At 43.4% G+C, this 27,674-nt stretch overlaps 1 protein-coding gene across 1 annotated transcript in view; it reads right to left on the bottom strand.

Moving 5' to 3' along the window:
- Window positions 1–4,947: 4,947 nt before the first annotated feature.
- CRISPLD2 (cysteine rich secretory protein LCCL domain containing 2) overlaps window positions 4,948–27,674 on the bottom strand; it is a 46,356-nt gene continuing 23,629 nt past the window's right edge. The window contains exons 6-15 of the mRNA XM_083752991.1: window positions 25,795–25,895; window positions 24,574–24,711; window positions 23,831–23,891; window positions 21,850–21,916; window positions 20,431–20,561; window positions 18,744–18,787; window positions 16,392–16,464; window positions 15,337–15,412; window positions 10,039–10,172; window positions 4,948–7,506 (exon numbers count right to left, since the gene is read on the bottom strand). Of these exons, the coding sequence (XP_083609117.1) occupies window positions 7,452–7,506; window positions 10,039–10,172; window positions 15,337–15,412; window positions 16,392–16,464; window positions 18,744–18,787; window positions 20,431–20,561; window positions 21,850–21,916; window positions 23,831–23,891; window positions 24,574–24,711; window positions 25,795–25,895 (880 nt within the window). The 3' untranslated portion in view covers window positions 4,948–7,451. The remainder of the gene's footprint in view (window positions 7,507–10,038; window positions 10,173–15,336; window positions 15,413–16,391; window positions 16,465–18,743; window positions 18,788–20,430; window positions 20,562–21,849; window positions 21,917–23,830; window positions 23,892–24,573; window positions 24,712–25,794; window positions 25,896–27,674) is intronic.

Below are 27,674 nucleotides of genomic sequence, written 5' to 3'. Positions count from 1 at the left end.
CAAGTTGGTGGCCATTACTGCCTCTTGTGGGAGTGAGTTCCATAGTTTAGCTATGTGCTTCATGAAGAAGTACTTTCTTTTATCTCTCCTGAATCTTCCAACATTCAGCATCATTGGTTGTCTGCAAGTTCTGGTGTAATACGGGGGATGGGTGGACTTTTCTCTTTCCCCATGCCATGCATAATTCTATATACTTCTATCACTTCACTGCCTTTTCTCCAGATGAAGAAGTCCCAAACATGGCAACCTTTCCTCACAGGGGAGTCCTTCCATCACCTTCATCATTTTGGTTGCCCTTTTCTAACTATACAATAGCCTTTTGGAGTGCTTTGTCCAGTTTTGCACCCCACAATTTAAGAAGGATGTTGACAAGCTGGAACATGTGCAGAGGAGGGCAACCAAGAAGATCAAGGGTTTGGAAACCAAGACTTATGAGGAACGGTTGAGGGAATTGGATAATGGGATGTTGTCCACCTTGCCCCTTGCTGCACCCCCCGCCCACAAGAGGTTCCCCCGGCTATCTGGAACAGATCTGGAAGGATTTTTATTTTTTTTTTTATTTTACTATGGCAGACCAACACAGCTCCTATCTGTAACTAGATCTGGGAAAGATACAGGACATTCACACAAGTAGGGGGGAAGTCCCATTGCTCAAGTGGAAGTCATTCCACTCATGTTAATTTAGTTGAATCGTGTCCAAGGAAAGTGATGAGATGTTCCTGGGGTTTTTTCCTTTTAATATTATTATTATTATTAAAGGAATAAATTATCCCCACGTACCCTAGTGTGGGTTAAAGAAAAAGAACACCAGCCTGAATGCTCAAAACAATGTAGGATGGATGAAGCAGAATTCTTCTCTCTGAAAGTAATGGTAAGGAACAGATGCCTTTTTCTCCATGCCAGTGAGCCTAGGCATCCTTGGCTGTCTCTCTTTTGGACCGCACAACAGCACTCACATAAGCAAACCTAAACTAATCCTGTTGCAGAGTTTCAAAAAATGAAATAAAATCAATATTGTCCTAGTTATAACTTAACTAGTTGATGGCATCAAAATTCAGAAATGGGGTTGGTTGAGAAATGAACTTTTTAATTTTGTTGTTGTTGTTTAGTTGTTTAGTCGTGACCCCATGGACCACAGCACGCCAGGCACTCCTGTCTTCCACTGCCTCCCGCAGTTTGGTCAAACTCATGCTGGTAGCTTTGAGAACACTAGGCTGGTAGCTTTGAGAACACTAGGCTAGGCAGACACAGAAATTCTTTCTAAACCATCGCTATTTTGGGGTGAGATTCAGTCATGTATTGGCAATTCAGGTCGTGCAATTAGAGTCGATCAGGAGATCTTGCACAACAAACCTGCTTCTCCCTAATGATCAAACTTTTAGCAATAAGTGATGGGGAAATGCATTGACAAGGGTGGAATTGGAATAGCATTTGCTTTGGTGTAGGGATGGGCATATCTGTTCATTTCAATTTCTCTCCATTTTTCATTTTTCCACTCTTAAGTTCAGTTCTCCACATTTCCACATCCACTTGCTTTTTCTTTTTTAAGTCCTCATGAAACTTCTTCATTATCTTGGTAAAAAATCCTCCTAACATACACAGATTTGTGTGCACTTCTGGACAATGTAACATTTTTGCAAAATGTATTTTGTCTAACATATTATTTCCTCTAACATAATGCAGTTTTGTATGCTGCTTTTGCTAACGTACACGTTTTTATAACATACAGCTTACCTTAGCATTTCTGTACACATTATGTGGCTGCAGAATGCCATTGCAAAATATGGAAGAGTGTGAATTGTGAAGAACGGCAGTGTTTCAAATTACATGTTGCTTCAGGAAGTGATAATTAGATAAAGTAAAGGTGAAGGGACCCCTGACCATTAGGTCCAGTTGTGACCGACTCTGCGGTTGCGGCGCTCATCTCGCTTTATTGGCTGAGGGAGCCGGCATATCATGTGGCCAGCATAACTATGCCGCTTCTGACGAACCAGAGCAGCGCACGGAAACGCCGTTTTTTTACCTTCCCGCTGGAGCGGTACCTATTTATCTACTTGCACTTTTGGGTGTGTTTTCGAACTGCTAGATTGGCAGGAGCAGGGACTGAGCAACGGGGAGCTCACCCCGTCGTGGGGATTCGAACCACCGACCTTCTGATCGGCAAGTCCTAGGCTCTGTGGTTTAACCCACAGCGCCACCCACGTCCCTGATAATTAGATAGGTCACCTTTAAATATGAGGTTTTCCACTGCTCCAGTGAGATCTAACCTCCTTGTAAGCAAATGAGACTGAATCAAATAGCCAACGTTTTCTAGTCTCCCTGCAGACAAATGAGGATGAATGCTCAGTAAACAGGTCGTCTCACTTGGAAGTGTCTATAGCAGACCTGGTATAAGGCAGATTGCTAAAGGCAGAGGAGAACCCTTGCCTCCATTTCCTAGGGATGGGTTGGCCGTGAGAGGTACAAGCTGGCATTCTTTTGACTGCTTGCGCTGGCATCTAGGGACCAGCTGCACAGTGGATCACAGAGTGCCCTTTCTCTCCAGGCTGGAAAAAATCCACCTTCCAAAATAAGAACACTATTAAGGGAAAGCCTGCAATTTGGAAGGAGAGAGGTTGTCACCTGCTCAGCTTCTCTGAATGTTCTATAAAAAACAACAACCCAACCCTCAAAGATTTACGAACATTCTACTCCATAGCGTTCTGAGCTGAAAGACTTGTGTGTCTCCCGGGTTTAAATTAAATACAAAACTCTCCAGAACTCATTGCTATGACTGCTTTCAAAGGGAGGAGTCAAAGTGGAGTTTTGTGAAGAAGAAGAAGAAGAAGAAGAAGAAGAAGAAGAAGAAGAAGAAGAAGAAGAAGAAGAAGAGGAGGAGGAGGAGGAGGAGGAGGAGGAGGAGGAGGAGGAGGAGTTTGGATTTGATATCCTGCCTTTCACTCCCTTTAAGGAGTCTCAAAGTGGCTAACATTCTCCTTTCCCTTCCTCCCCCACAACAAACACTCTGTGAGGTGAGTGGGGCTGAGAGACTTCAGAGAAGTGTGACTGGCCCAAGGTCACCCAGCAGCTGCATGTGGAGGAGCAGAGACGCGAACCCGGTTCCCCAGATTATGAGACTACCGCTCTTAACCACTACACCACACTGAAAGGGAATATGGTGGTAAATCTTTCCCCCATCCCACAAATGTGTAAAGTTTTGTTGATGTGTCAAGAGTGGTGTAACAATCAATTCCTCTTCCCAGGGAACTCTAGGATATAACTCCATAGACTAAAGGAATCATAGAGTTGTAGAGTTGGAAGAGACCCAAACTGTCATCTAGTCCAACCTTCCTAACAGCACCCTGAACAAGGATTTATTGTTTGAGGGAAGCCATGACTTTTTAAAATGGCATCATAGTGCTTTAAATGCATGGTGTTCAGGTTCCCTTAATTGGGCCTTCATCCTAATCAAACAGGGCTCTTCTTACTTTTTCATGCAACATTCCTTTTTCAAATGACTGGTTATGGGGAAATGACTCATATTTAGATTCTCAATTTATGAATTGCTAATATTTGGCTTTGAGGATCAAATGTTTGCTGAAGGATGCTCTTTTTATAAACTTTGACCAGGCTGCCCACTGAGAGTCCTGAAGGAAGCCCAATTCTGTCACAGTCAGGGAACACCTCCCTGCACCATCTTCCTGGGTTGCTGTTTATATTTCGGCTGCTGGCTCTTTGCAGGAGACCCCATTTCTAAACACTAGATCCCTAAGAACGGGCATGCACAAACCTCTCTGTGAATTTCTCCTGGTGCTAATTTTAAAGTATGGATCGCAGAGCAAAGCAAGGGGTGCAAAGCGAAAGCTTTGACAGAAATTCTGCCATAGCTGAATGCCACATTCTGAAAAAAGACCACAGGAAAACCCTTCATTTATTTATTGAAATCACATATTTTATTTTTTTTTAAATGTTGGCAAGCTTGCCTCTTGATATAAACAAGGCAATCTATAAATCTGTTAAACTGGAAGATCTGGATATAATAAGTTCATGTTAGGACACTGCAGCTAGGAAATAAACAGCCAGAGAAACCTTTGCTAATCCAATGTTTTGAACTACAGTTCCAGTCAGCCCCAGCCACCTGAACTAAGATGATACATTTTTACTGGGATAGCTTTGTTTCCTGTTGGACTACATGAAATTTTCAGATGAACTGGGGCTCTTATGATCAAAACAAGTGAAAATTCATTCCTTGCTTGACCAGACAAAGCAAAGCTGGCTACAAGTGTCAAAAACAGTGTGGCTCAGTCTTATCAATGCTACAAAACAACCAGATACTTCAGGCTCCATTAGTCCAAAACATCCTTGCTATGCTACATGTTTCTGTATCTCTAAGAGGAGATTGCCACAGCTCACTACCTGCCTGAATGTGCATGCGTGTTCATTTCTTAACTACCCTCCTTGGAATTTGAATCACAAGTATATATGCCCTGTTGCCCTCCAAAAGTGAATAGATAAGAATACTGTATGTCAGGAAGGAGAAACTTTTTTCAGCCTGATGGCTGGATTTCATTCTTGGCGAACTTTGGGGGGGGGGGGCACATACCAGTGGTGGGTGGGGCCAGAGGCAAAATTGGGTGGAGCAACACATGGAAATGTTCCTTTTATACTGTAGGCTCCCCTCTGTATCCTGCATCCAGGCAAGCAAGGGTTGTCACTAGAATTAGAGGACATATTCCAGCATGACAAAAACTCTCAAGGAAGGCACAGAGCAGAGGCAGTGAAGAATGTGGACTGGGGAAGAGTTCTGAGGGCAAGACTGAGGGGTCTGGAGAACTGAATTCATTCCCCAGGCCTGGGGGCTGACACCCCTGATATGTAAAAAGATGAGCTGATTTTGTTCTGTGTGACAATTCTGCAAAAGCCTTGAAACAAACCCAACAAGACAAGATATGAAACAAACAAGCTCCATGCTAAATGGTCTCATTTAATTCTCAAGAGTTTTATTTCCACAAATGTCATAAACCAAAACAGCCGGAAAACAGTCCGTTTTGCTGTAGAGATACTTTGCTGTGGTGCTAGAGAATCAGTCTGAAATCCTAAACCCATCGAGAAGACCATGCAAAGCTAAAACAAAGTCATTTACAGTAAACTTTTTTTTTTACAAAGGAAATAGTAAAAAATACATCATTTTTCATAGAAAAAAAGCAAATATACAAAAAACCAACCCTGCAGGCCCTTGCAGCCTACAGAGAAGAGATCTATTCAGATCACGCATCCAAAATAGGCAACCATGAACCCAGGAATGGAAAGGCTATTCTTTGTTGTAGTTGTTCTATATCTGAATGCACCCGCTGGTATATTTTGGATAAAATAACAATGTCTGTGCGTTACATCCCCCCCTCCTTTGTTCAAAAGACTTTTTGGAACATTAAATCAGTTTATGGGGCAGATATGGGGGTGGGATGTAATTCTGTTTATCCCTACTTAGCACCACTTTAGCACCACAGCTGACAAGCATTCCTTGAAGTCCAGGATCCCAAAGCTCACCAAGGCACTGACTTATCTAATCATCTGCATCACTATTTTTTTAAAAAGCAAAGAAACAACACATGCTTCCTGTAAAGATTCACTCTAAATAAATAGAAAGTAAATGTTCAGATTATAATCTTTGGCAGAATGTGATATGGCATGAGATGAGACGCCTATATTCAGAGTGTCCTGCAATAAAATGTTGTGGCGTGGGATTTTCTACTTTTTTTTAACCTAAAGATATGTTGAACCTATGCAGACTTTGGGGTTCCCTCCAGATCCACTGATACTTCTGTTATATATGGATGGTGTCATTTTGGTTACATAAGTGATCACATTAGTGCTCGGAATGAACTACTTCACTGAATTAATCCAGCTATCTCTGAACTACACCAGAAAGCAGTTCCTATAATTTCCAGGTGAACCAAATGTGAATTAATTTTTTTCCACATTGCATTGTGTGTGTGTTTTGTTGTTTTCTTCTATTTTATACCTCTCCAGAGCAGTTTTAAAAAATTCTGATGTCTAGAGAGATAGAGGAAAAGAATAGCACCTAGGACTACATGAAGGAATTATGAATTATTATAAATAAGTTAATTGAATCAGAATGGAATTTGTCCCAATTTGCAGGGAATGAACCAGAACTGGAATGAATTCCTTAAAATAAAATTTAAAAAATTTCAAGCTCTCTATGATACTCAGAGCCTGGACATTAGAGGAACTGCTATGTCCAAATTCCCAGCAGACAGACAAAAGCAAACTCTTTGGATCCCAGCTGTGGATTGGACTGGATTTTAAAAGGCTTTAATAGGGGGGGTGAGAATGATAAATGATTAAAATCCAACCCTTGAAATACCTGGGTGAATGTTACAACTCCATTCATCATGGAGACAGTTGAGATCTGCATGGGATCTAAATATATACTTACTGAATACAAGGAAACAAACCAGATCTATTAGTTCTCTAATATATATGCTGTGGTTAACCCCAACATACATAATATATATAATAATAATAATAATAAAATAAAGCCCCACATCTGTACAAAATCAGGGGCAAAGCAAACGCTCTGTAAGTTTCTAACAAAATAAAGATCAACTTCTAGAGATCACTGTATAATTAAGATATGACCAGCTCTGCTGAATAAAATAAATTGTAGGTAATTGTAAATAAAACGATGCTGTCTAATGTACTACCAATCGAAATGTGCCTGGACAGGGGTTCTAGTTCCTTGATTTATTTTTAACACCCCTAATCTTCCTAACTTCCTGCAATTGTTTGGCCAGCAAACCCAGCTATTCCACATTTTCCCCCTTAGTTTGAGAGAAATTCCCGGTTTACGGAGATGGTGCTCTTTTGAAAGGCAGCTTTGTTTTTCCGACAGCTAGGTGTGTCTTTTGCACTATCCACAGAAAAGTCTACCACATGTTGTTTCAGCACTGCATTTAATGGACCTGTTGTTAACCCAAGAAAAGAATCCAAAGAGACTTGGATTCTCTCTCTCTGTCTCTTGCACTCCCACACACCCAACCACACACACCAACTACCAGTATCACACACATAGCAAGGCCTCCATAGTTATTCAAGCTAGCATTGACCCTTAAGCGGTAGGTTCATTCCATGAAGTGCAAAACTCTTGTCTTTGAGCAATATAAGCTGTGCACCAGAAAATAAGGTGCTGAACACTCCGCTCTCAAAACCTGACCCTAAATGTTTGAAAGTAATATTAATAATAATAAAACACTGAGCTGACACCAATGGGATGTGGATAGTTAAGTCAGAATGTGATTCCGGCAGCAGTCTTTGTCGTCCATGAAAGAGTTTTGACCAAGAGGACTTCGTCGTACTGCATGCCAGGACCGACCACCATCATGTGTGGGCTTCCCATCGCTTAGGAATAGCGCCTCCTCCTCCCAACAGACGGGGTTCCGCTTCTTGGAAATTTATTGCTTCACGGCAAAGATTCGGAAGGCGTTTCCTTCTGTCTGTGTCTTTAAGCTGGAAACAAGAAATAAGACAAAGGGAAGGCATAAGCAGTTTTTCCATTACAGGAGTGGGGGGGAAACCCCTACATCTTCTTTTGATTGCTTTAAATAGTTGGAAAATTGCATAAAGTGGTAAACAGGTCTGACCCTGTCATATTTTCTTCATAGGAAGCCTCCTGGGGACCATATCTCCAGTATCTAGTCTTCTGAACAGCTTCTAAGTAGGGATATTCTGGTCTTATCTATGATGGCCAAGAAGCCATTTATCCTCCACACTTTTGTCCAGTCCTCCCCCCCCCCCCTGCATCTCACACCCAATAGGAAATTCTTTATATGGATTCCCCCACCCTGAAAAGACTGGGGGGGGGGAGTCTCAGGAGACTCTCCAATGGCTACAAGAGAGGAGATAAGATTCAAAGTAAACCCAGCAGGCCCCATCTGAAAAGCTTGGCTCTTTGGGTTGGCAGTGGGGCATAGCAGTCAATGTTTCTTTGCTAATTCCTCTGTTCAAACTCATTTAAAGGCAATGGGGATTTTATTCAATGTTTGAAACCCTGAAACCAATTTCAAAATTTAGATGGTGGCTGGCTGATGCAGACTAATTTGTTATTTATAGGGTTGCTTGCTTTACTAGGTAAGCTACTTCCTCCCATCCACATCCCCAGTGGATTTTTTTAATGATTTATATTGAAAATGACCCTTGGCTCCAAACAGTAAAAACATGGTTGGCTGACTGAGGTCCCATCCACACCATAGATTTAAAACACTGCTATACCACTTAAATAGTCATGGCTTCCCCCAAATTACCCTGGGAACTGTAGTTTGTTAAGGGTGCTGAGAGCTGCAAGAAGATCCCTTATTCCCTTCACAGAGACACCATTCTTCCTCACCATGCTCAGAGTATTCAAAAGTTGTCTTACTGACTCTCCCTCCCTTTTCGCTTCCATCAAAGGGAGAAAAAAGCAACAATCTTGGAACCAGTCACAACCCTGAGAGTTTTGGTCCCAGTGTGAGCTATCTTGGGATATTCCCAAAAGCCTTTTCCTCCTGAGGGAGCAACATAGTGAAGCTTACGCAGGACTGAGAAGAGCAGGGAGGGAGCTATCCAAGATGTACTTTCCCAGAAACCCCCATGGGATCTAAGGCAGGAATGATGAGGGCACCATGCCTGACTGCTTGATGCCATCTGAGATCTAGGGGATCTAGGGGCCTCCCCACAAACTAACTCAAAGAGGTGCACTTAGCATCCTACAGGGTCAGTGTAAAAAAAACAAAACCCAATTAGAGTCAGTGTTTTAATGCCTTGTTATACACTTTCTAGAAGTGAGATTCTACTAATAGGGAGGAGGGACATCACTTGCATTCCTTTGAACAAAGATGGGGAACTTGTGGCTCTTCAGATAACATTGGACTACAACACCCGTCATCCTTGACTATTGGCTGCACTGGCTTAGGCTGATGGGAGCAGAGTCCAACAACATAAGAACATATGAAGTCAGACCATTGGTCCATCCAGCTCAGTGTTGTTCAGACTGACTGGCAGCCGATTTCAAGGATTTCGGGCAGGGCGCTCACACTTATAGCTGGAGATGGTGTGGATTGAACCCAAACATCTGAGGATCACCAGGGACAGGCTATAGCTCAGTGGTAAAGGTCATGTTTTGCATGCAGAAGGTTCCAGGTTCAATCCCTGCTGTTTCCAGGTAAGTCTAGGAATGAATCCCACTGGAAATCCTGGAGAAACACAGCCAGTATGACTAGATAACACTGAGCCGGATGCTCAGAGCATGAGGCAGCTTCCTATGATTCCTATCCATGCCAAAGGACCATCACTATTGTAAAAGGAAGTATCAGAACAGGGTGATGAATCTCTCTAAATTTCTATAGTTACTTGCTCTTACTAGTTCTCTTCTCAGACAAAGCGGAAACATGGAACACCACCTTTCTTTATCCCCCTTGATCACTCTCAAGAACAATACTGTGAATCAATTCCTTACTGAATACTTTGTCGTACAGCCAATCACTGATTTATGGAATTTGTTGTCAGGAGATGTGGTGCTGCTCAGTAAATCAGATGGGGAGGAAAGGACAAATTCATAGAGGAAAAGTCTTGCCAGTGACTATCAGTCTGGATAGCTCAGTTGGTTGCATGGTACTGATAATGCCAAGAAGTTCTGTACGGAACAACTGCATATTCCTGCAATGCATAGGGTTTGGACTAGATGGTCCTCAACGTCCAACTCTATGATCTATCAATCTATGATCTTACTTGTCATGGTGGCCATATGGAGTCCACATGCTCATATGCGCGCTCTCTCTCTCTCTCTCTCTCTCTCTCTCTCTCTAGCAATTGTGTGGAACAAATGTGAGAATTGCTATTGTTTCCTGTTTGTGGATGTCCTGTAGGCATCTGACTGGACACTGTAAGATGCTGGGTTAGATGGACCAGCAGGGCTTTCCTTCAGTTCTTAGGTTGCAGAACAAGGAAGACAACAGAAGAACCATTTCATAAAGAGCCCAATCAGGAGAGGAGTGACTGCCTTACCTTGCAGATTGGATCCCATTCTTTGAAGAGCCACTGTAGGATTTCTTCTTCTCCACAGGCATAACGTCCACGTACCCACCAGCATTGTCTCCAATGACCCCTGCATGCACAGCAGCTTTGCAGATACTGGAATTCTGAAAGGTCATAGAACAACCACAGTTACTTACAAAGGGGCCCAGAGGCTCAGAGGCATTGCATGGAACTCAACCCATGTTGAATACTAGCTGGGACATTATTCACACAAACACAGTTCCAGGTTATCAATTTGTTATCGCTTGGCCTGTGCCAGGGCTGAGGGCACAGGGCATTCAACACCAGACCCAGCACTCAGCATCCTGGTCCAAAATTAATCCTCAATTCCCTCATCGTCAACAGTGACAGAAATGTCCACCCCGACGCCTTTCAAAAAGCAGCATTAATTTTAAAAAATAAAATAAAATACAGGCCCATGTATACCTTTATACCAGGTTAATTCCAGATCACATTAAAGTTTACCAAAATGTGAAGCCTGACTTGAGAGAATCACAAAAACCATTGACGGATCACTGCATCTTAAAAGCTATTGGGGAAAGAGGGAAATAGCACAGAACACTGAAGCTGTAGGGAAAGCCAGTCTTTGGATTCAAGAGGATTTGTGGATAGGCAGCTACAGAGGAACAAAGAGCTAAAGCACACACACACACACACACACACACACACACACACACACGCACACACACGTTGGAGATCATGGTCTCCCCTCCTTCTCTCCCACCCAAGCCATAAAAGGCAGGTTCTCTTTCATCCCTTTTAACATTTATCACTGCCTCTGTGCTGGCAGCTCTGCCCATTCCAATTGCCAGCTTGATTTGGGGGCTTCTATATATGGTCAAGGAGAGCGGAGGAACACAACTGAAGCAGATATGCTTTGAATTTGCCTGAGTATGCAGCCACAAAGCATCTAAAACTGGGACATTAAAAAAATATATATCACCCTGTCCTCAAGGAAGTCAGACAGGCCATTATTCTGCAGCTATGCACTACGGAAGCCTCCCTTTCCAATAGCTCTTTCCAAAGCCTTCATTTCCGGGCTGTTCTGCCTTCCGAAATTCACCTCCGGTGTGGTCAAGGCACACCCCTGCCACCCCTTAACCCCCTGGTGTTGCCTTTCACTTGCTCCCAGCAAGAGTTTCTTATCTTCACTACCAAGTTGCAAAACTGTTTAAAGAGGATAAGCCCCAGCACAGGAAGGAATTTCCTCCCTTCCTTAAAAAACAGCAATTATAATATAGAAAGATGGCCAAGCAGCCTCAATTTCTCTATCCCTAGCCTGAAATGCATCCACACCATGCATTTGATAATTTTCAAATGCAGCTTCTTTACTTATAAATTGATGGAGAAGGGGGGGGGGAATGAGAATTTTTGGGCACAGTGCTGTGGGAGGAACAAAAACCCATATCAGCAAAATCACTTAACCAACAGAAATGCAGGCAAGAGAGAAAAGAAATCCTGATAACACTTTACTGAGCTTACTGAACAAAAGCTGCATATAGGTTCACTAGAAAGGAACAGAGAGATTTTGACTTTCTTTGTTCCAGCCTTGTACATAGCAGGGAGACATACAATCAAGCATACAGCCTGTTAATTCTAAGTTTGCATGCAATGTTTATGCAAATATGTCTCCTTTTTAATCTTATTTTGGAGGGAGGGGTTGCATTTTCTCTTTGTTGGCAATACACAACACCACGCCCCCCCCCAACTGCTGTCAGCTGTGTTGCATTTTACTATTAAGTCACTACCAACTTTATGAGTGAATAATAGAATATAAATCTGCTCCTGTCCCCATGCTCCCCCCAAAGTTATTAATTTCAGCAACCTGCTTGTTCAGTGGAGTGGGGAGCCTTGGCGTTGTCACTATTGTCAAACAACCGGGAATCAGAAACCCTTGCTGCAAATTAGATCCCACTCTACATTCTGTCCACCCTTGGCTGCTGTAAGCTTGTATTTCAAAATGGTTTCCTTTTCTTTTTCTTCCCCTTCCCCTTGATCTGTTTTAGAAACAGCTGAGCACCATCGCTTGCTCTCTGTAGGGTGGCAGAATGGCATTCTAACTCGGGAAACCACTTTTATGCAGGGTTTTGATGGGCCATCTGGCTTTGATGATAAGCTTTCACTACTTTCGACTGTTTGCTTCCTCAGTTCATCCAAGCCTGGAGTGCGCCTCCAGCACATTTGTGGTCTCATTATTTTGCCACTGATTACAAGCACTCTGGCTCCTTGAGCTCTCAAGAGCATTTCCAGAGCTACTGTGACCTCTTTCCCTGCAAACATACCTTTCCCAAGGCCTCAGTCCTGAGCCAGCTAAAATAGTATGCTGGTTTCTATGGGGGGAAAAGTGAGCTTGTCTTTCTCTTTCTTTTTTTTCCATTCAAGTCACACAAGCCAGAATTAAGTGTTCTTTATCCCCATGGAGGAAAGCACACTAAACAGGTCTCAGGGGGAGGGGGAACCAAAAAAAGCTTCAGTCTTTATGGGGCTGCAGAGGGGAAAGATGCCTCGAGTCCAAGGTCATCTGCAAAGACTGGTTCCTACTTCCCTATGGCCCTGTGCCATGATCAGAGTTCATTTCGGATACACGTGTACTCAAGCAAATGAGGTAAATTAGGGGTCAGCAAGCTTTACCAGCCATGGGCCGGATCACTCCCAAGGAGATCGTCCGTGGGCCGGACTGGCGCAGCGTGATGCCAGAGATCACGTCTGTGCATGTCCACGGCACCGGAAATTGCTTCTGTGCATGCCCAGATGCTGAAAATTGCATCTGCGCAGAAGCGATTGTCAGCATCTGGACATGCACAGAAGCGATTTCTGGTATCTGTGCGTGCCACTCGGTGAGTCCCTGCGCCGCGCCGCTTTAGCGCAGTGCACAGGGGACTTGCCGAGCGGGCGGCTCAGTTTGCAGGCAGCTCATGGGTGGGTAAAATGGTCTTCATGGGACGCATCTGGCTAAATGATGTGTAAAGGGCAAAATTTAAAGCCTAATATGGAAATCTGCTTGGTCTCCATTTTGCAAAAAGTCACCTGCCATATAAAGAACAGGGACCAGTTCACACACGGTCTCTGCACTTTATCACTGCAAGCTTCCTAGCAGTAGTAATATAGTGTAGTCAATGTGGTGCCCTCCAGGTGTTGATGGACTACAAATCCCATCACCTTTGACCCAAGGCTGTGCTGGCTGGGGCTGTTGAGAGTTAGAGTCCAAAAACAGTGGGAGAGTGCCAAGTTAACTACTCATGTGGTTGGAATAGCAGTAGTAATAATGAGAGAGAATTTTGTCTATGGTGTCACGCAGTCTGTGGAATAGTCTCCCCTCTGAGATACAGAAGGCATCAACTCATACCCTCCAACATTTTCATGCCCCAAAATCACTGGACCCTCAGCACTTTAGCCCATCCTTGCTGACTCACGCCAGAGTAAGCATCTTTTGCTCCGGTAGTCTGACACGAGGACTCACACCAGAGTACTGGACCAAAAGCTGGGACATTCCAGGATGCAAACAGAAGCTGGGGTTGGTTTCTGTCATTTGGGGATGTCCCACTTAAAATGGGACAGTTAGGGGGTATGCCAACAGTGATGAATTTCCAATAGTTATTGAAAACAAATCTTCTTGCCCAGGCATTCCCTGGCCTTTGATACTTGTGTTAACAATTCTTGGTTCTGTATGTGTAGATTCTGTCCTATTTTTCTAGTTATTGTAAACCACTTTTAGTTTATTAATGAAAGGCTGTCTAAAAAAGAATTCAAGTAAATTAGTACTATTATTCATTCATTCTTTATCGGAGGGAGAGAGAGAGATCAACTCAACCACTTTAGTGCCAATCTTTATGTGTTGGAAGTGCAATGGAAATCCCAGGGCCAACCCTCCCATTAGGCAGAATGAGGCCATGACCAAACTGTGTGCAATCATCAGTTCATCCTGTAGGCATCAAGCTATAACTATGCACACTGGCACATATTTCTTTAGCACAAACCTTCCCTGACCAGCCTCCCATCCCCTCCTTCTACCTTATATCCAATTAAGTCCACTACTCATAACTGCCAAAGCCAAGGCAGTTGAGCAATCATATTTGGGTAGGAAGCCATGGTTCCATTCAACCCATTGCTGAAGATCTGGCAGAAAAGTGCTAACTTAGGATCTAAAGGGGAGTTTAAAAGAAACCAGTTCATACAAAGAAATTGATCTTATACTAAAGCTACACAGTGTCCAAAATGAGCTTTATCGCTTGCAGGGAAACAACATCAATTTTTGTTTGGGTTTTTCTCCTTTTTAAAAATGCAATTCAAGAAGCTCTACAGTAGGAACAAAATCATCAAATAATTTGGACCATTCTAGCTGTGCAGTAGTAACTTTATTCCACTGCCAACCCACACGTTGATTAAACACTGTCAGGCTCTGTTGCCAGCCAACAATTTTGGAGAGCAAAGATTTGGTCTCCAAACAAGATGGATGTTGTTCTTGAACACATCCCTAATTCAACAGGGAATAAATGTTTTTGGCTCCTTCTGCTGAGCCCTAAGAACTCCTGGTGTGTTAAGCCTCTGTGCTATAGACATGCAGAGGATGTTCACCTTCTGGTATAGAGTATCTCATGGTTTTTCTATCTGTTCAAGGAATCATAAGAATTACAGGCCTGCTCTGTAATGTCCCTATGCCAACCTTCACCAAATGAATGGCCTCTGGGTGCTTCGAACTACAACTCCTCTCAGGCCCAGTCAGCATGACCATTGGTTCCAGCTCAATGCTGTTAGAATACAGAGGATACCATTCTTCTAACATTGACTATATCAAGATTTTTGTCCACTTACTCAAGAAATCCTGGGAACTGTAGGCTTCCCAAAGTGCTGAGAATTCTCTTCTGGCAATCCTCTGGCTGCTGGTGAACTACAAATTCTGTCACTTGCCTATAAACTATGAGTCTGCCTCCACCTTACATTTATCACATGGAAAGCAGGTTTGCAGCCACATCTCAATGTGTAAAAACACCCTTATGTATTTATTTATTTATTGGTAAACCACTTTGAGATTGTTTGGGTAATAAATGGAAGGAATAAACCTCATCCAGCTTTATCTGCCTCTCTTCAGGAAAGCCTTCAGATTTCTCAAAGACACAGCCTGGCTTGCACTCTGGATGTGATATACAGCACTCGTAAGTGGGCTTACTTGCACGATCGGTAAAACTACAGAAGCTGAAAATGCCACAACAGCTCCACTGTTTATGTACAGCCCATTTTGCCAAGCAGGATGAAAAGAAGGTTACTTACATCTGCGTAAATGTTGGTGCCATACACAGGTGCCCAGTAGGATGGCTCATCTTTGCAGTAAGCTGGGCAGTAAGACCTGAAAGGCAATGCATTGAAATGAGCATCTTGCACCACAGAAAGCCAATGAGTTTTTGGACTCCACCTAGGAGGTTTTTGGACTCCACCTCCTGTGAGCCACAGACAGCCTGGCCAATGGTCAGGGATGATGAGAGAGTTGTGGCCCAGCAATATCTGGAGGGCACTGTACGAGAATAGCTCTTTCCCTACAGAGCCACCTTCGCTACCCCTTATGTTACAACAATGAGCTTTTAGGAAGGAAGCTCCTGATTCTGTCTCCCACCACCCTACAAAATTTGCCTGGCACATATATATATTTGAACAGCCTTGCTGGATCAAACCAAGAGTCATTGTCAGCTGGTGAAGGAATTCGCTCCTGGGAGTCACCAGCTTTTTTTGCAGTTACTGGGCCGGATGGGGAAGAGAAATCCTTACCACTGACTGGTGAGAGGCAACAGGGAGGCAGGATTGGCTCAGTCAGCACCTTCCAAGCTCTGTGGCTACTGACTGGCTAGCGGCTTCAGAAGATATTACCACATTGGGAGCTGCTAGTCAATCAGGAACTGAATGAAAAGCCCCTGCTACTCACTTACCTCCCAGTGAGGGAGCTGTTTCTCCTCTCTGTGGTGCTGACTGTCCCCACCAGAGAACCATCCCACCAGCTACTGCTGTTTGCTGTGGATTTTCCCAGCCTTCTCTCTGCTTTCACCAGTCTTGCTTTTGACTTCCAGGTGTCTCTTGAATATTTTTTTAAGCTGACAGGCTTATACCATTGTTTAAAATGTCCTATGAGTGGCTGTTCATTTTTATGATTGCATCCTAGTGCTTTTAATGTTTCTGCGTTGCTGAACACCACCCTGATGTTTTGCAAGAGTGCGGCATATAAATACTTTATATGAGTAAATAAACAAATGAATTTCCCTTTCATTGCAATGGGGACTCATGCAGGGGAAGTCCTGGGCCACTCATACCCACTAAGTATAACTCAAAGCATTTACCTTGGGCAATGAGTGGCTGGTTTCTTGAACTGGCAAAGCTCCGCTACTGTGGTGTAACAATCCAGAGTCTGCACTGTGGAAATGAACACAAGGTCAAGTTGTGAGGTCCATGGGATGGAAGGAAGCACTTGAGACAGACTCCCCATGCACACACCACCCATTGCATAGTAGGAGGACCAGTTCCAGGGGTGAGAAGTCTTTGGGCAAAGGGTCCTCTGGTGCTGCTGCAGCAGGATCAAGCAGAGAGAGGAAATATGCATCCTGAGTAGGAGCTCCTGAGTGGCTCAGTCATCCCCTTGAAAGCCTTGCAGTTGCTGATTGGAAAGCAGCCTCTGTTGATGTCAGGAACTGCTAGCCAAACTCCAGCCCTCCAGATGTTTGGGACTACAATTCCCATCATCCCTGACCACTGGTCCTGTTAGCTAGGGATGATGGGAATTGTAGTCCCAAACATCTGGGGGGCTGGAGTTTGCCTATGCCTGGGCTAGCCAGTCGGTGATAAATGAAACACCCCATGCCGTCCCTAGATCACTAGTAAGGGAGGACCATTAAGCATCCTCTGGTGGACCCCTTCTGTCAGCTAACCTGTCTTGGCTGCTGTGAACCAGCCGGGTTCAGCCACCCTTTACATTACCCTTGGTGACTCCAGAATGACGCAAACTCCAAGGGCATGGTGGGAAATTTAAAAGGGAGGCTAAATCCAGATATCTGATACTGTTGAGGATCAGAAGCAAAGAAAAATTCAGGGGCCATCCAGGGAGGACAGCTGGTGCTTTAATGGGTGTTAGGGTCCTGGAAGCAGCTGGAAGGCAGAGTGCTGAAAGATGCCAGCCCTGCACATCCAAGTCCCTTCTCTTCAAACAGTTTTACACAAAGGAGACATTTTTGAGAGTCTTTATCTTGGAGATCGGCTCAACTGCAAAAAGATTCCTTCATTTAAAAGGAGGGAAGGAATCCAAGGGTTTTTTTCTTTTTTTAAGTGGCCTCATTCTTCCTTGTAAGTGTCCTGTCCGGTCTGCAGTCTGTTCCTGGCAGATTATAAGTCGCATCCTAACTTTAAAAGGCTTTTGATGGCATCGCTTTTGAAAGTCCCTCTGCCCCCCCCCTTTCCGTCTCTAACTTTCTAATGCCTTTGTTCAGGCAAACAGGGGTCTGGCACACACACACACAAAAAGCTGTGTTTAGCCTGGATCAGAACTGTAACTGAAAATGGGTCTGTTTCAGGACAATGCCAGAGTTAGCTTTTGAGTGTTTGTGTGTGTACTTTTTTTCTTGGAGCTTTCATGCTTTGCTCTTGTCATAATTATGAATATTGTTTTTACAGGCGCATGAAAGAGACACACATCTTGATGGCTGGGGTGGCGGGGGAAGCCAAGAGGAAGAGATTGTTTCAGTTCAAAGTAAATTGCAGGACACATTTTGGACCAACCTAATCAAAACCGGGATTTTGAAAGCAGCTCCTTTGCTGTTTCTTGTCACAGATTGACAATGCAACTAGCAATGTTCGTTAGTATTCTTATTTTCATTATTATTTCACCTAGACAACAATTTTTACTTATAATGTTCTTCACCATGTTTTCTGTAATTCTTTGCAACACCTCTGCAAAGTAGGTCACTCCTAATCTCATTTTAGAGATGAGTGACAGCCAGATGCCATCAGAAAATCATTATAATGGAAGAGATTGTGGCTACTTTCACAGCATTCATTTAAAGGACTATGATAGTACAGCCATGGCTTCCCCCAAAGAACTCTCGGAGCTGTAGTTTGTGAAGGGTGCTGCGAGTTAATAGAAACACCCCTGTGCTGCAATTCACAGAGGGGTTTAACTAGGGTTGCCATACGTCTGGAATTTCCCGGACGTAGCCGGAATATGGCAATAGGAAACAGTGTCTGGGCTCAACAACCTTTGTGCCTGGATTTCCCCTTTTAAAAATATGGCAACCCTAGTTTAACAGTCGTTTCCTCTTCACAGTGAATTCTGGGGACTACAACTCTGTGAGGGAATTGTCATTCACCAAGTGGCATTCTTGAGTGGAGCTTTGAAATGGGTTCAGCAACACCTGACAATAAGTTGATTGTTGGATCAAGAGAAGCTGTCTTTTGAGTGCTGTTTTCACTGCAAGATCCCCTGTTCTGCTCCCACAAGTCCACCTGTCAAACCTGGCCCACAAGTGGTGGGGGAGAGAGCAGCCTGACCTGTCTGCCAGATCCCATCCCCCACATCCTTGATGTAAACCAAAGGCCAGTTCTAGTATAATATACAGTTCTAGGAAGCTTTTCCATGCCTAACAAACCCCTGAATGGCATGGTATCTTACCAGCTATTATAGGCTCCCTATAAAGAAAACTTACCTGTGACTTTCGAAACAATGAAGGAATTAGAAGGTTTGAATTTACTGTGAAATGCAAAAGACAGAAAACAAAAAGTATTAACTGACTGTTTCTAACTAAAAGATATGCACTGAATAAATCAAATCTCCATGCACCATTATAGGAGGACCAGCATCTGTTAGATATCAGAAGTAGGCAGGATAAAAGAGTAAGCATGCATAAATTCCAGATTTTGTAACTGTTAAACAAGCCCTTGCTGCTGGGCGTATCACAAGTTGACCTGCAGCCACTAGCAGGAGTGTGTGTTTGTCTATTTAATGCCATGAAAATACTCAACAGCATTTATTTATTTTTCTGAATTATATTGCAGTTAAAGGTAGAAGAGTAAACAGGCCATTTTTCTGTGATCATTTGGCCACCCCTAAAGGAGTCTGAAGGGACGCAGGTGGCGCTGTGGGTTAAAGCCTCAGCGCCTAGGACTTGCCGATCGAAAGGTCGGTGGTTCGAATCCCTGCGGCGGGGTGCGCTCCCGCTGCTCGGTCCCAGCGCCTGCCAACCTAGCAGTTCGAAAGCACCTCCGGGTGCAAGTAGATAAATAGGGACCGCTTAATAGCGGGAAGGTAAAACGGCGTTTCCGTGTGCGGCTCTGGCTCGCCAGATGCAGCTTTGTCACGCTGGCCACGTGACCCGGAAGTGTCTCCGGACAGCGCTGGCCCCTGGCCTCTTGAGTGAGATGGGCGCACAACCCCAGAGTCTGTCAAGACTGGCCCGTACGGGCAGGGGTACCTTTACCTTTTACCTTCTCAAATTAAGCATAGTATGTCAGGAACTCCATTTCATAGGTGGAGAAGGGACCAAGAAGGGACCAATCAGAAGATAATGGAAGTCACACACATAGCCATGACTCAGCATTTCCTTAAAGCGCATCACTGCTGAAGCTGGAGTTAGACTTTCATTCTGCAGATCCTGATTTATCCCCTCTCTCTTAATACTGGAACTCAAAATCTTCCTGTGAAACTGAATGATAGGACATTCTGGATGGGCAAATGAAAGTACAGTGGCATCTCAGGTTACAGACGCTTCAGGTTACAGACTCTGCTAACCCAGAAATAGTACCTCGGGTTAAGAACTTTGCTTCAGGATGAGAACAGAAATCGTGCAGTGGCGGTGGTGCGGCGGCAGTGGGAGGCCCCATTAGCTAAAGTGGAACCTCAGGTTAAGAACGGTTTCAGGTTAAGAACGAACCTCTGGAACGAATTAAGTACGTAACCAGAGGTACCACTGTAGTTTTTTGCAGAAAACACAATGGAATTCACCCCAATTGCTTAGATACTTTAAAGGGGGGGGATAAACAAATTCACAGACGATAAGGCTATGAGCCATTAGATCTAAGCAGAACCTCCACATTCAGTGGCAATATACCTCCAAATATTTGCCCATGGGCAACAGAATAAAGGGAAGGCTACTTCTTTCAAGGCAGGCTTCCCAGAGTCTTCTGGCTGGCCATTGTAAGTAAACACTATCCTGGGCTAGATCTGGCTAGATCAATCTTGTGATGTCCATATGCCCTTGACTACAGAGCCTTCCAGGCAGCTCAGTAAATGTAGAAACCAACTGGTGAGTGCAGCAGGCCCAAGTTAAAATCTGATCCCACCAAAACAATCACCCATGATACTTACTGCTCAGATTTCCCCCCGCGGTAAATTACCTTGATGATTGGATGCCATTTCTTGAAGACTTCACAAAGAAATCTGCTCTGCCTTTCCTGGTGATGTCTACCAGGCCTCCTCTGTTATCCAGCACCCCAGAATGGATGGCAGCCCGACATATACTGGATGACTGCAAGGAACATTATTTTTACAGAAGACAGTTAATAGAGTTTATTTGTAAGACTCTTTCTAGCTGATAAATAGCTTGCATTTTTGGTAGCAGTCTGTCATTAATCCAGAGCAGGGGTCATCAATGCAGTGCCTCTGGGTGCCACAGTGCCCTCCAGTACCCCCCTAGGCACCTGGAAAAGGCCTCAATAAATATTCTCCCCCCAAAAAATCTGTAATGTATGGGAGACTGTTTGCTCTTCCTGCTCAGTTTCTGTTTGTTCTGGCTCAGCTTCTCCCACATTGAATACATCCCCATAAACATGCCCATGTGCCATCAGATTCCAGAACACCCTCCCTCCCTTTAGTTCTGAACAGAGGAGAGGCTGAAAGAGTTTCTCTCTATGAGTGAGTGTAGTGGTGATTGATGAAGATGCTTTTTTCCAATGATTGCATCAATTTGTGGCCCTCTTTTTCTGCTCTTTTAGATCTGAAAGCCATTTTGTGTTGTGTCATGTCCCTATGGCAGCAATCTTGTAACCCACAGCGCTGTCTCAAAATCCTGAATTGATCTAGTGGCATTTGCCATTCATAGCCTACAAGCCACAATTAATATGGAGCATAGCTGACAACATTGATTTTCAAAATACTAACACACACACACGGATTGGAACGAGTACAAGGGAAACCTGGACTTCAAAGGGTGGAATGTAAAAATTGTTGATTTTTATTTGCTGATCACTAAATGAATGCTACTGTTTCTGTGCTTTGGTTTTATTGTTGATCTTTTAATTTTAGTTTTCTTATTACAATAATAGTCTTTAAATTGTACATTGCCCTGGAAGTTTTTGTTGAAGGGTATGGCTCATATAGTTGTTATATAAAATGTTTGCCATTATTAGAGACAGAGCCAAGAGGAATGTGACTAATCAGGAGTAAGCTAGAGCAGTATCTGTCTAGATAGAGCCAGGGTGAGGCCTAGCTAGTGATGCATGATGTCTGGCAGAATTTCGAGCTCCAACAGAATCTGGAGCTTCTTCATTCTGCATACAACCCAGTTTTGGAGGCCAGACATCATGCATTTATTTATTTTTTACAGGTAAGAACTAATTAAACACTGTATGATGGGAGTGGCTCTATTGTACTGAAAGCCACCTACACAGAACACAAGGCTGAGATTATGTGCTTGGCTTTTATCCAGGGTGAGTATGCCTGGTGGTTCTATCATCACATAGGTCACTAAGGCACATCATTATCCTCCATTTCTTGGGACTTGCAAATATCTCTCTGTTTATTACTTTATTACTTACGCTTTCATAGGTGAAGGTTCCGAACACTTTTGCGTTATTGTTCAAGCAGCCAGCAGGACACAGGTATCTAGCAAAAAATAAATAAATGAGTATAGTTAGCCATGTAATAGTCTTCAAGCTTTTTGGAACTATCTGTAGACCCAGCCTGAAACAGAGAACCCACTTTTTATTTTTATCATACATTCTGACTTGCCCATTCTTCTCTGTCTCTCTCTTGTTCCTCCCTCCATTCATTTTTCCTCCTTCTCTGAACCCCAAACAAATAAAAACTTCCCCTGAAATGGGGTCATGTGGGTGCAATGCAAGTTAGGAATGGATATGCACCTGTTACCAGCTTTGACTTGTGGGTCTTGATTAGGGATAGAAGCGGAACCCACAAAACTAGGATTCCAAGAGGATCATGACTTGGATCAGACTGCAAGCTCACTCTGTCTTTAGAACTTTTAGGTATATAGACCTGATGGACAAAGTTCCATGGAGGTAGACAAATGGGGAAGACCACTGAGTCAGATAATCAAATCTGTCCCCTGCCCCCGCAAAACAACACCACCACCAAAATCGCTTTTGCAAGCTTCATCAACATACAGTGGACAGGATGGATAAAAATCAATGATTTTTTTATTTTAAAAAATCAAAAATTTGGATTTTATTTAAATCGGGTTTCTAAAATAAAATGCTTTTGGAGGAAAAATCTATCTAAAGATAGTTTTCTATTTAAGTTACGTTATAGTCCAAAGGCTATTCATCAGGAAATAAGAATTTGTTTTTAAGTTTTCATGTGTGCTGAAATTCAGTCTAAGTTTGTTTGTTTTTTAATCATTTAACCATATCAGTTAACAAACATGGATACATATGCTATAATGCTATTGTTTTAGTTAAATATGTTGTTCAAATTGTTATTAAGGAAATTATTATTTTTCTCCTTCCAATAAAGTACAGCAGAAAAGTTGTCCAAATATAAATAATAATTTCATAATTACCTGTATTTGTATTTCTAATAATATAACCAAATCAGTAATTTTTGATATAACTGTAAAAACTACTTTGAAAATTATTTTTTCCAAAAATGAAACCTTCATCTGTTTGTAAATATTAAGATTACACCAGCAAGAATGAGTCTTTCTGTAAAAAAAAAAAGGATTTAAATCAAGTCTTTTTGACTAGTGATTTAAATCAAGTCTTACTGACCAGTGATTTAAATGGACCCACGGTAAGGTCTACCTGCAATGAGTTTTTATTTTTGGAACAAAACCAGTTTTTCAAGAAGCACTTTTCAGGGGCAAAAAAATAATAATGCAATAGATCTAGACTGAGTGTGGGCTATGTTGCGAAAGCAAGTACTCAGACTCCACTGATTTGCAAATAAAATGTTGTGCAGCTTTACTAACCTCATTTGAACTACCCACGTTTTTAAGGAGAAACAATAACAAAAAAAGCAATGCATAAAAACGGAACACCATCCCCACTCTACATTTTCAAACAACCCTCTCTTTAATACCAATGTTTGGTTTGGATTTGGCATGTTACTCTCCCCGTCCCCGCCCCCCCCCAAAAAAAACCCCCAAGTGATAAACTGTACTGTACTTAAACTAAAACCATCACACGCAGGCTTGGTGGGTGGAGGCAATTGATGGTCCAGCTGAGATAAGTAAACATTGCTGGAGCGAGGGTGCTGAAAAGTCAGTGCCAACATTAGCCAACCAGTGTCGGCCACTTTGGGAACTGCGGGTTACACATTGCAGGCACTTACACGAAATCAACTGAGGCCCCTTAATCTTGGCTGAATTTGGCTGTGTCATTTGCATGAACGGGACCTGAAAGGCTGGCTTCATGGACAAGGGGCTTCTACACAGCCACTGGATCCGTGTCACAGCAAACAGAGCACAGCCCATCTTTTGCTTTGAAAATATAGTGCGACTTTGCCAAGGGTGAGGCCTCTGCTTTCCCAGCAAGGTGGGGAAAGGAGGGAGGGGGTGATTACCTGTTGCATGTCGATCCTTTGCATTTATCCCTCATTTTGGTGTCACACTTGATCACTTGTGCTGGAAGGGGGAAGAGGAAATATAGAACCATCAGCAGGGCAAGTACTGTAACAGATATCCACATGGTCACACTTGTGTAGATGAAGCCTTCAAGCCGTTGCTAGACTATAACTCCCATCATCCATGACCACTGGCTATGCTGCTGATGGGTGTTGGAGTCCAACAAGATCTGCAGGGCCACAACTTCCCCAGCCTTGGCCTAGAAGCTTTAAGGGGGTTCTCTCTTTAAAAAGCTACAGGTGACAAAAAATTCCCTTTCAGGAGAGAGCAGCACAAAGCCCACACAGAAATACAAATAAGACTGTCTTTTTCAACCCACTTGCGGAGCATATTGGAGGAAAATGGAAAGGAAAATGAGTAATGACATGTATTGAGAAGAAGAGACTGGAAACATCATTCTTAATATGGAAGCAGAACAAATATTCGAGGATTGGACTCCTGCCAATCAAGAAGCTTGGGTACCCCCCACAAAAATTTACAATTTGGAAAACAATTGGATTATATGATATGTATTGTTATAATTTGGACTAATTGATTTGATGTGTTTAATTTGGAAATATGAATTTTAATAAAAATTATTTTCAAAAAAAAATCCCTTTCAGGTTTGTTTATTATATATATATATATATATAAACAAAAGCATCTTGAAACTTAGGAGAGGGAGACAGTAATGCTCTCTTACTCATGTAAGACACAGTGGTTGGCTTTTCCTTCACAGGTTTTGTGGCTTTGGGCTTCCACACAGGTTTGCTGTCCGACACCTGGGGCGTCTCCACTTCGTTGGTCTCTTCGGTCTCGGGTTTTTGGACATAACCGTCATCTTTTTTCACCCCAGCAGGTTGAAAGAAAAAGCATCTTGTTAATATTTAAGGTCAGTGGGGCAGGTGGTGGAGGTGCAGGGGATGGAGTGACTGCTCCCTTTAATTTACTTAGGGGGGTTGGCTGCATTGCCTAGAAGTTCGCTCCTGCTTGCAAGCTTAAAATGCAAAGCAAACAGAAGGGGAAAGTGGGTCGTTCTCCTCTAAAGGTCACATCCACACCAACACAGCACCTCTGGTGATAGTAAACTACAGATCCCAAGATTCTTTGGGGAAAGCCATGTGTTTTATATTTATAGTGTGGCTTTGACCAGAGTTTGAAGTAACAAACAAGACCTGTACAAATATAAAAATTACTATCTGATTAGCCCAGGCATAGGGAACCTCATACATGGGGGCAGGCATCAAATGGAGACCTCTATGCCTCTCTGTCCAGCCCTCAAGGCATACCCATTTATCTTCCAAGGCCACAATCCCTATTGGCCCCGCTTTGCACCCTCTGGGAGTATTTTTGCCTGGCTGGCAATGTGCCCTGGACCTCTGATTGTGATTCGTGCTTTCCTAGATAGGAGCTAGAGAAGTATATGTGAGTTGGGTGTAGAAGCCAGCCCACTGCACACCAGTAACCCTGGCATTCATTGTGTTGCCACTGGCAAAGTTCTACTTAAAGTAGAACCACTGAAATTGATGAGCCTGAGTTGGTTGTGTCCAATCATTTCAGTGTATCTACTCTGAGTAGGACTAACATTGATACATCCCATCTAGTCCACCATCCTCTTCTCACAGTGGCTAACCAGTTGTCTGTGAGAAACCTGAGCGCAAGCACACTGCCCCTCCTCATCCATGGCTCTCAGTGACTAGCATTCAGAAGCATTACTGCCTTCAACTGTGGGGTCAGAACCGTACAAAGGGAGAACGGGTGGGCCTTGAAGCTAACCCATCAACAGCAAACTGAGCAAGTACACAGATCCCCATCCCTTTGGTCACAGCCTTAAAGGGGAAATACAGTTCTACATTTTTATCTATGCATATGCATTAGCATATGCCAATTCTATTGACATCTTGCAAACTACTTAACCACGTACCTTTGTAACAGAGATTATTCTGGCACCTTCCTCCATAGCTAGGCGGGCATTCAGAACACGGCCTGCCGTTTTTATAAGGGGCTTCTCCGATCCAGTTGCCTCTGAAAAGTGAGCACACATTTTGAAAGTTCCTTAATTCCTCCTCTCTCAAGCATCCTCTGTTCCACACTTTAACATATGCAGTTGCTTCACTGGGCTGTTCCAGGCCAGTTGCCTGGATCTTTACCCTCCTGAGGCCTCTAAGCACCGTGGAGCTACGGAAGAACTGAATGTCCTTACTGTACTTACTCATTGATAGATTACTGTAAATATGGGAAAAGATTACTCCCTTCCACAAATGTATAGTTGAGCAGCACTCTAGCAATAACTTGGCAGAGTCCAGAAGTGAAGCTGCCTTTTTATATACCTCACAACCAGCCAGTCACTGACTCCCCCTCACTAGTTCCACAAAGCCGTTAGTCAAGGCTGCCTCCATTTCTTTCCTCACAGGACATTCAGGTGGCTGGAGGAACTTAGCACGGATGTTCAGGTCTTCCCCACTCAGGAACATGTTCCATTCCCTGTCCTGGAGAGCTTCCGAAGAGTCTTCCAAGAGATCCAAAATACTAGCTGTGATGTGTGAGCCAGACAAATTGCCAGTGTCTGGGAACATCAGACTCACACAATGTTTCCTTCATGCTAATCCGCTCATCCTTACTGGGCAGAAATCACTCAGCACCAAATTTGTCTTCAGGAGAGGCGAGAGACCTACGTTTGAGCCACGCCTGTCCAGAAACAGACTTCTCAAAACATTCAAAGGAGCAGGAGCTGCCATTTTGATACAAACAAGCCCACAAGAGGGCTTGTTCAAGGTTCGGATTAAGGATGCCTCTGTTCTACCTCCACTGTCAGGGGTATTATGCTTCTGGGTGCCAGTTGGTGGGAATCACAGGTGAGCAGAGTGCTGTTGTGCTCATGTTTGGCTTTCAGGCTTCCCATAGACATTTGACCAGCCACTGTGATGCTGGACTAGGTGGGCTATTGGTCTAATCCAGCAGACTCCTCTTATATTCTTAAGTGATGGAAGCATTGGTGGGGTCCAAAACTGATTACATTTCCTCAACCCAGCCTGGTGTTCAACATTGGTCTTTACACTATGGGGCTGTCTCCAGTGTTCTCCAGTGTTTGCAAGCATGAGGGTGGGCTCTTGCTCCAGCAGACAGGTGACTTTAAATATTGTGCAACAGAGAAATTGAATGTAACAGTTGCTCTAGCAATGGATTGTGCAATCTGTTGTGCAACAAAGTTACCAGCAATCTGATTATCTGCTTGCACAACAATGTTCTGCTGGTGCAACACTTATCTGGCCAGCAGATAAGTATACCACTAAGTGACTTTAACTTAGCGTTACATTGGATACAATTCCCTGTCTTTTATGTCACCAGCAGTGCCACTGTCCCTAACTGACCCATTGGGCTTCGGCATTCCTCATAACCAGAGAGACAGTTGGAAATAGCCTGCCCAGTTGCTGCCAACTGAGACAAAATATGCACAAAACTGCAATTACTTCAACTTGCATCCCTTATAGGGACAGGTGAATCAGTACCTATCAAATTCTCATCTTTCCAACCTTAAGTTCAGCTCTCCACATATCCACATCTGTTTGTGGGGTTCTTGAAAACAAAAGTCGTCATGAAAATTCATCACCCCCTTATAACACACACATTTTGGCACCTAATCAATTGCATTTTTACGTATTCTTTTCACTAATATATGCAGTCTTTACCTCCTTTTGTGCATATTACTTGGCTGGAGAATTGCATTGCAACATTCAGAAAGGTGCGAATTTCAAAGGATCGCTGTGCTTCAGTTCACATGTTGTTTCAGAAAACCCAAATTTG

Source organism: Podarcis gaigeae (genome assembly GCF_964106915.1).
Source record: "Podarcis gaigeae genome assembly, chromosome: 8".
Taxonomy (NCBI): Eukaryota; Metazoa; Chordata; class Lepidosauria; order Squamata; family Lacertidae; genus Podarcis; species Podarcis gaigeae.
The sequence above is the reverse complement of the archived record's forward strand: the minus strand, read 5'-3'. Positions and strand labels throughout refer to the sequence as shown.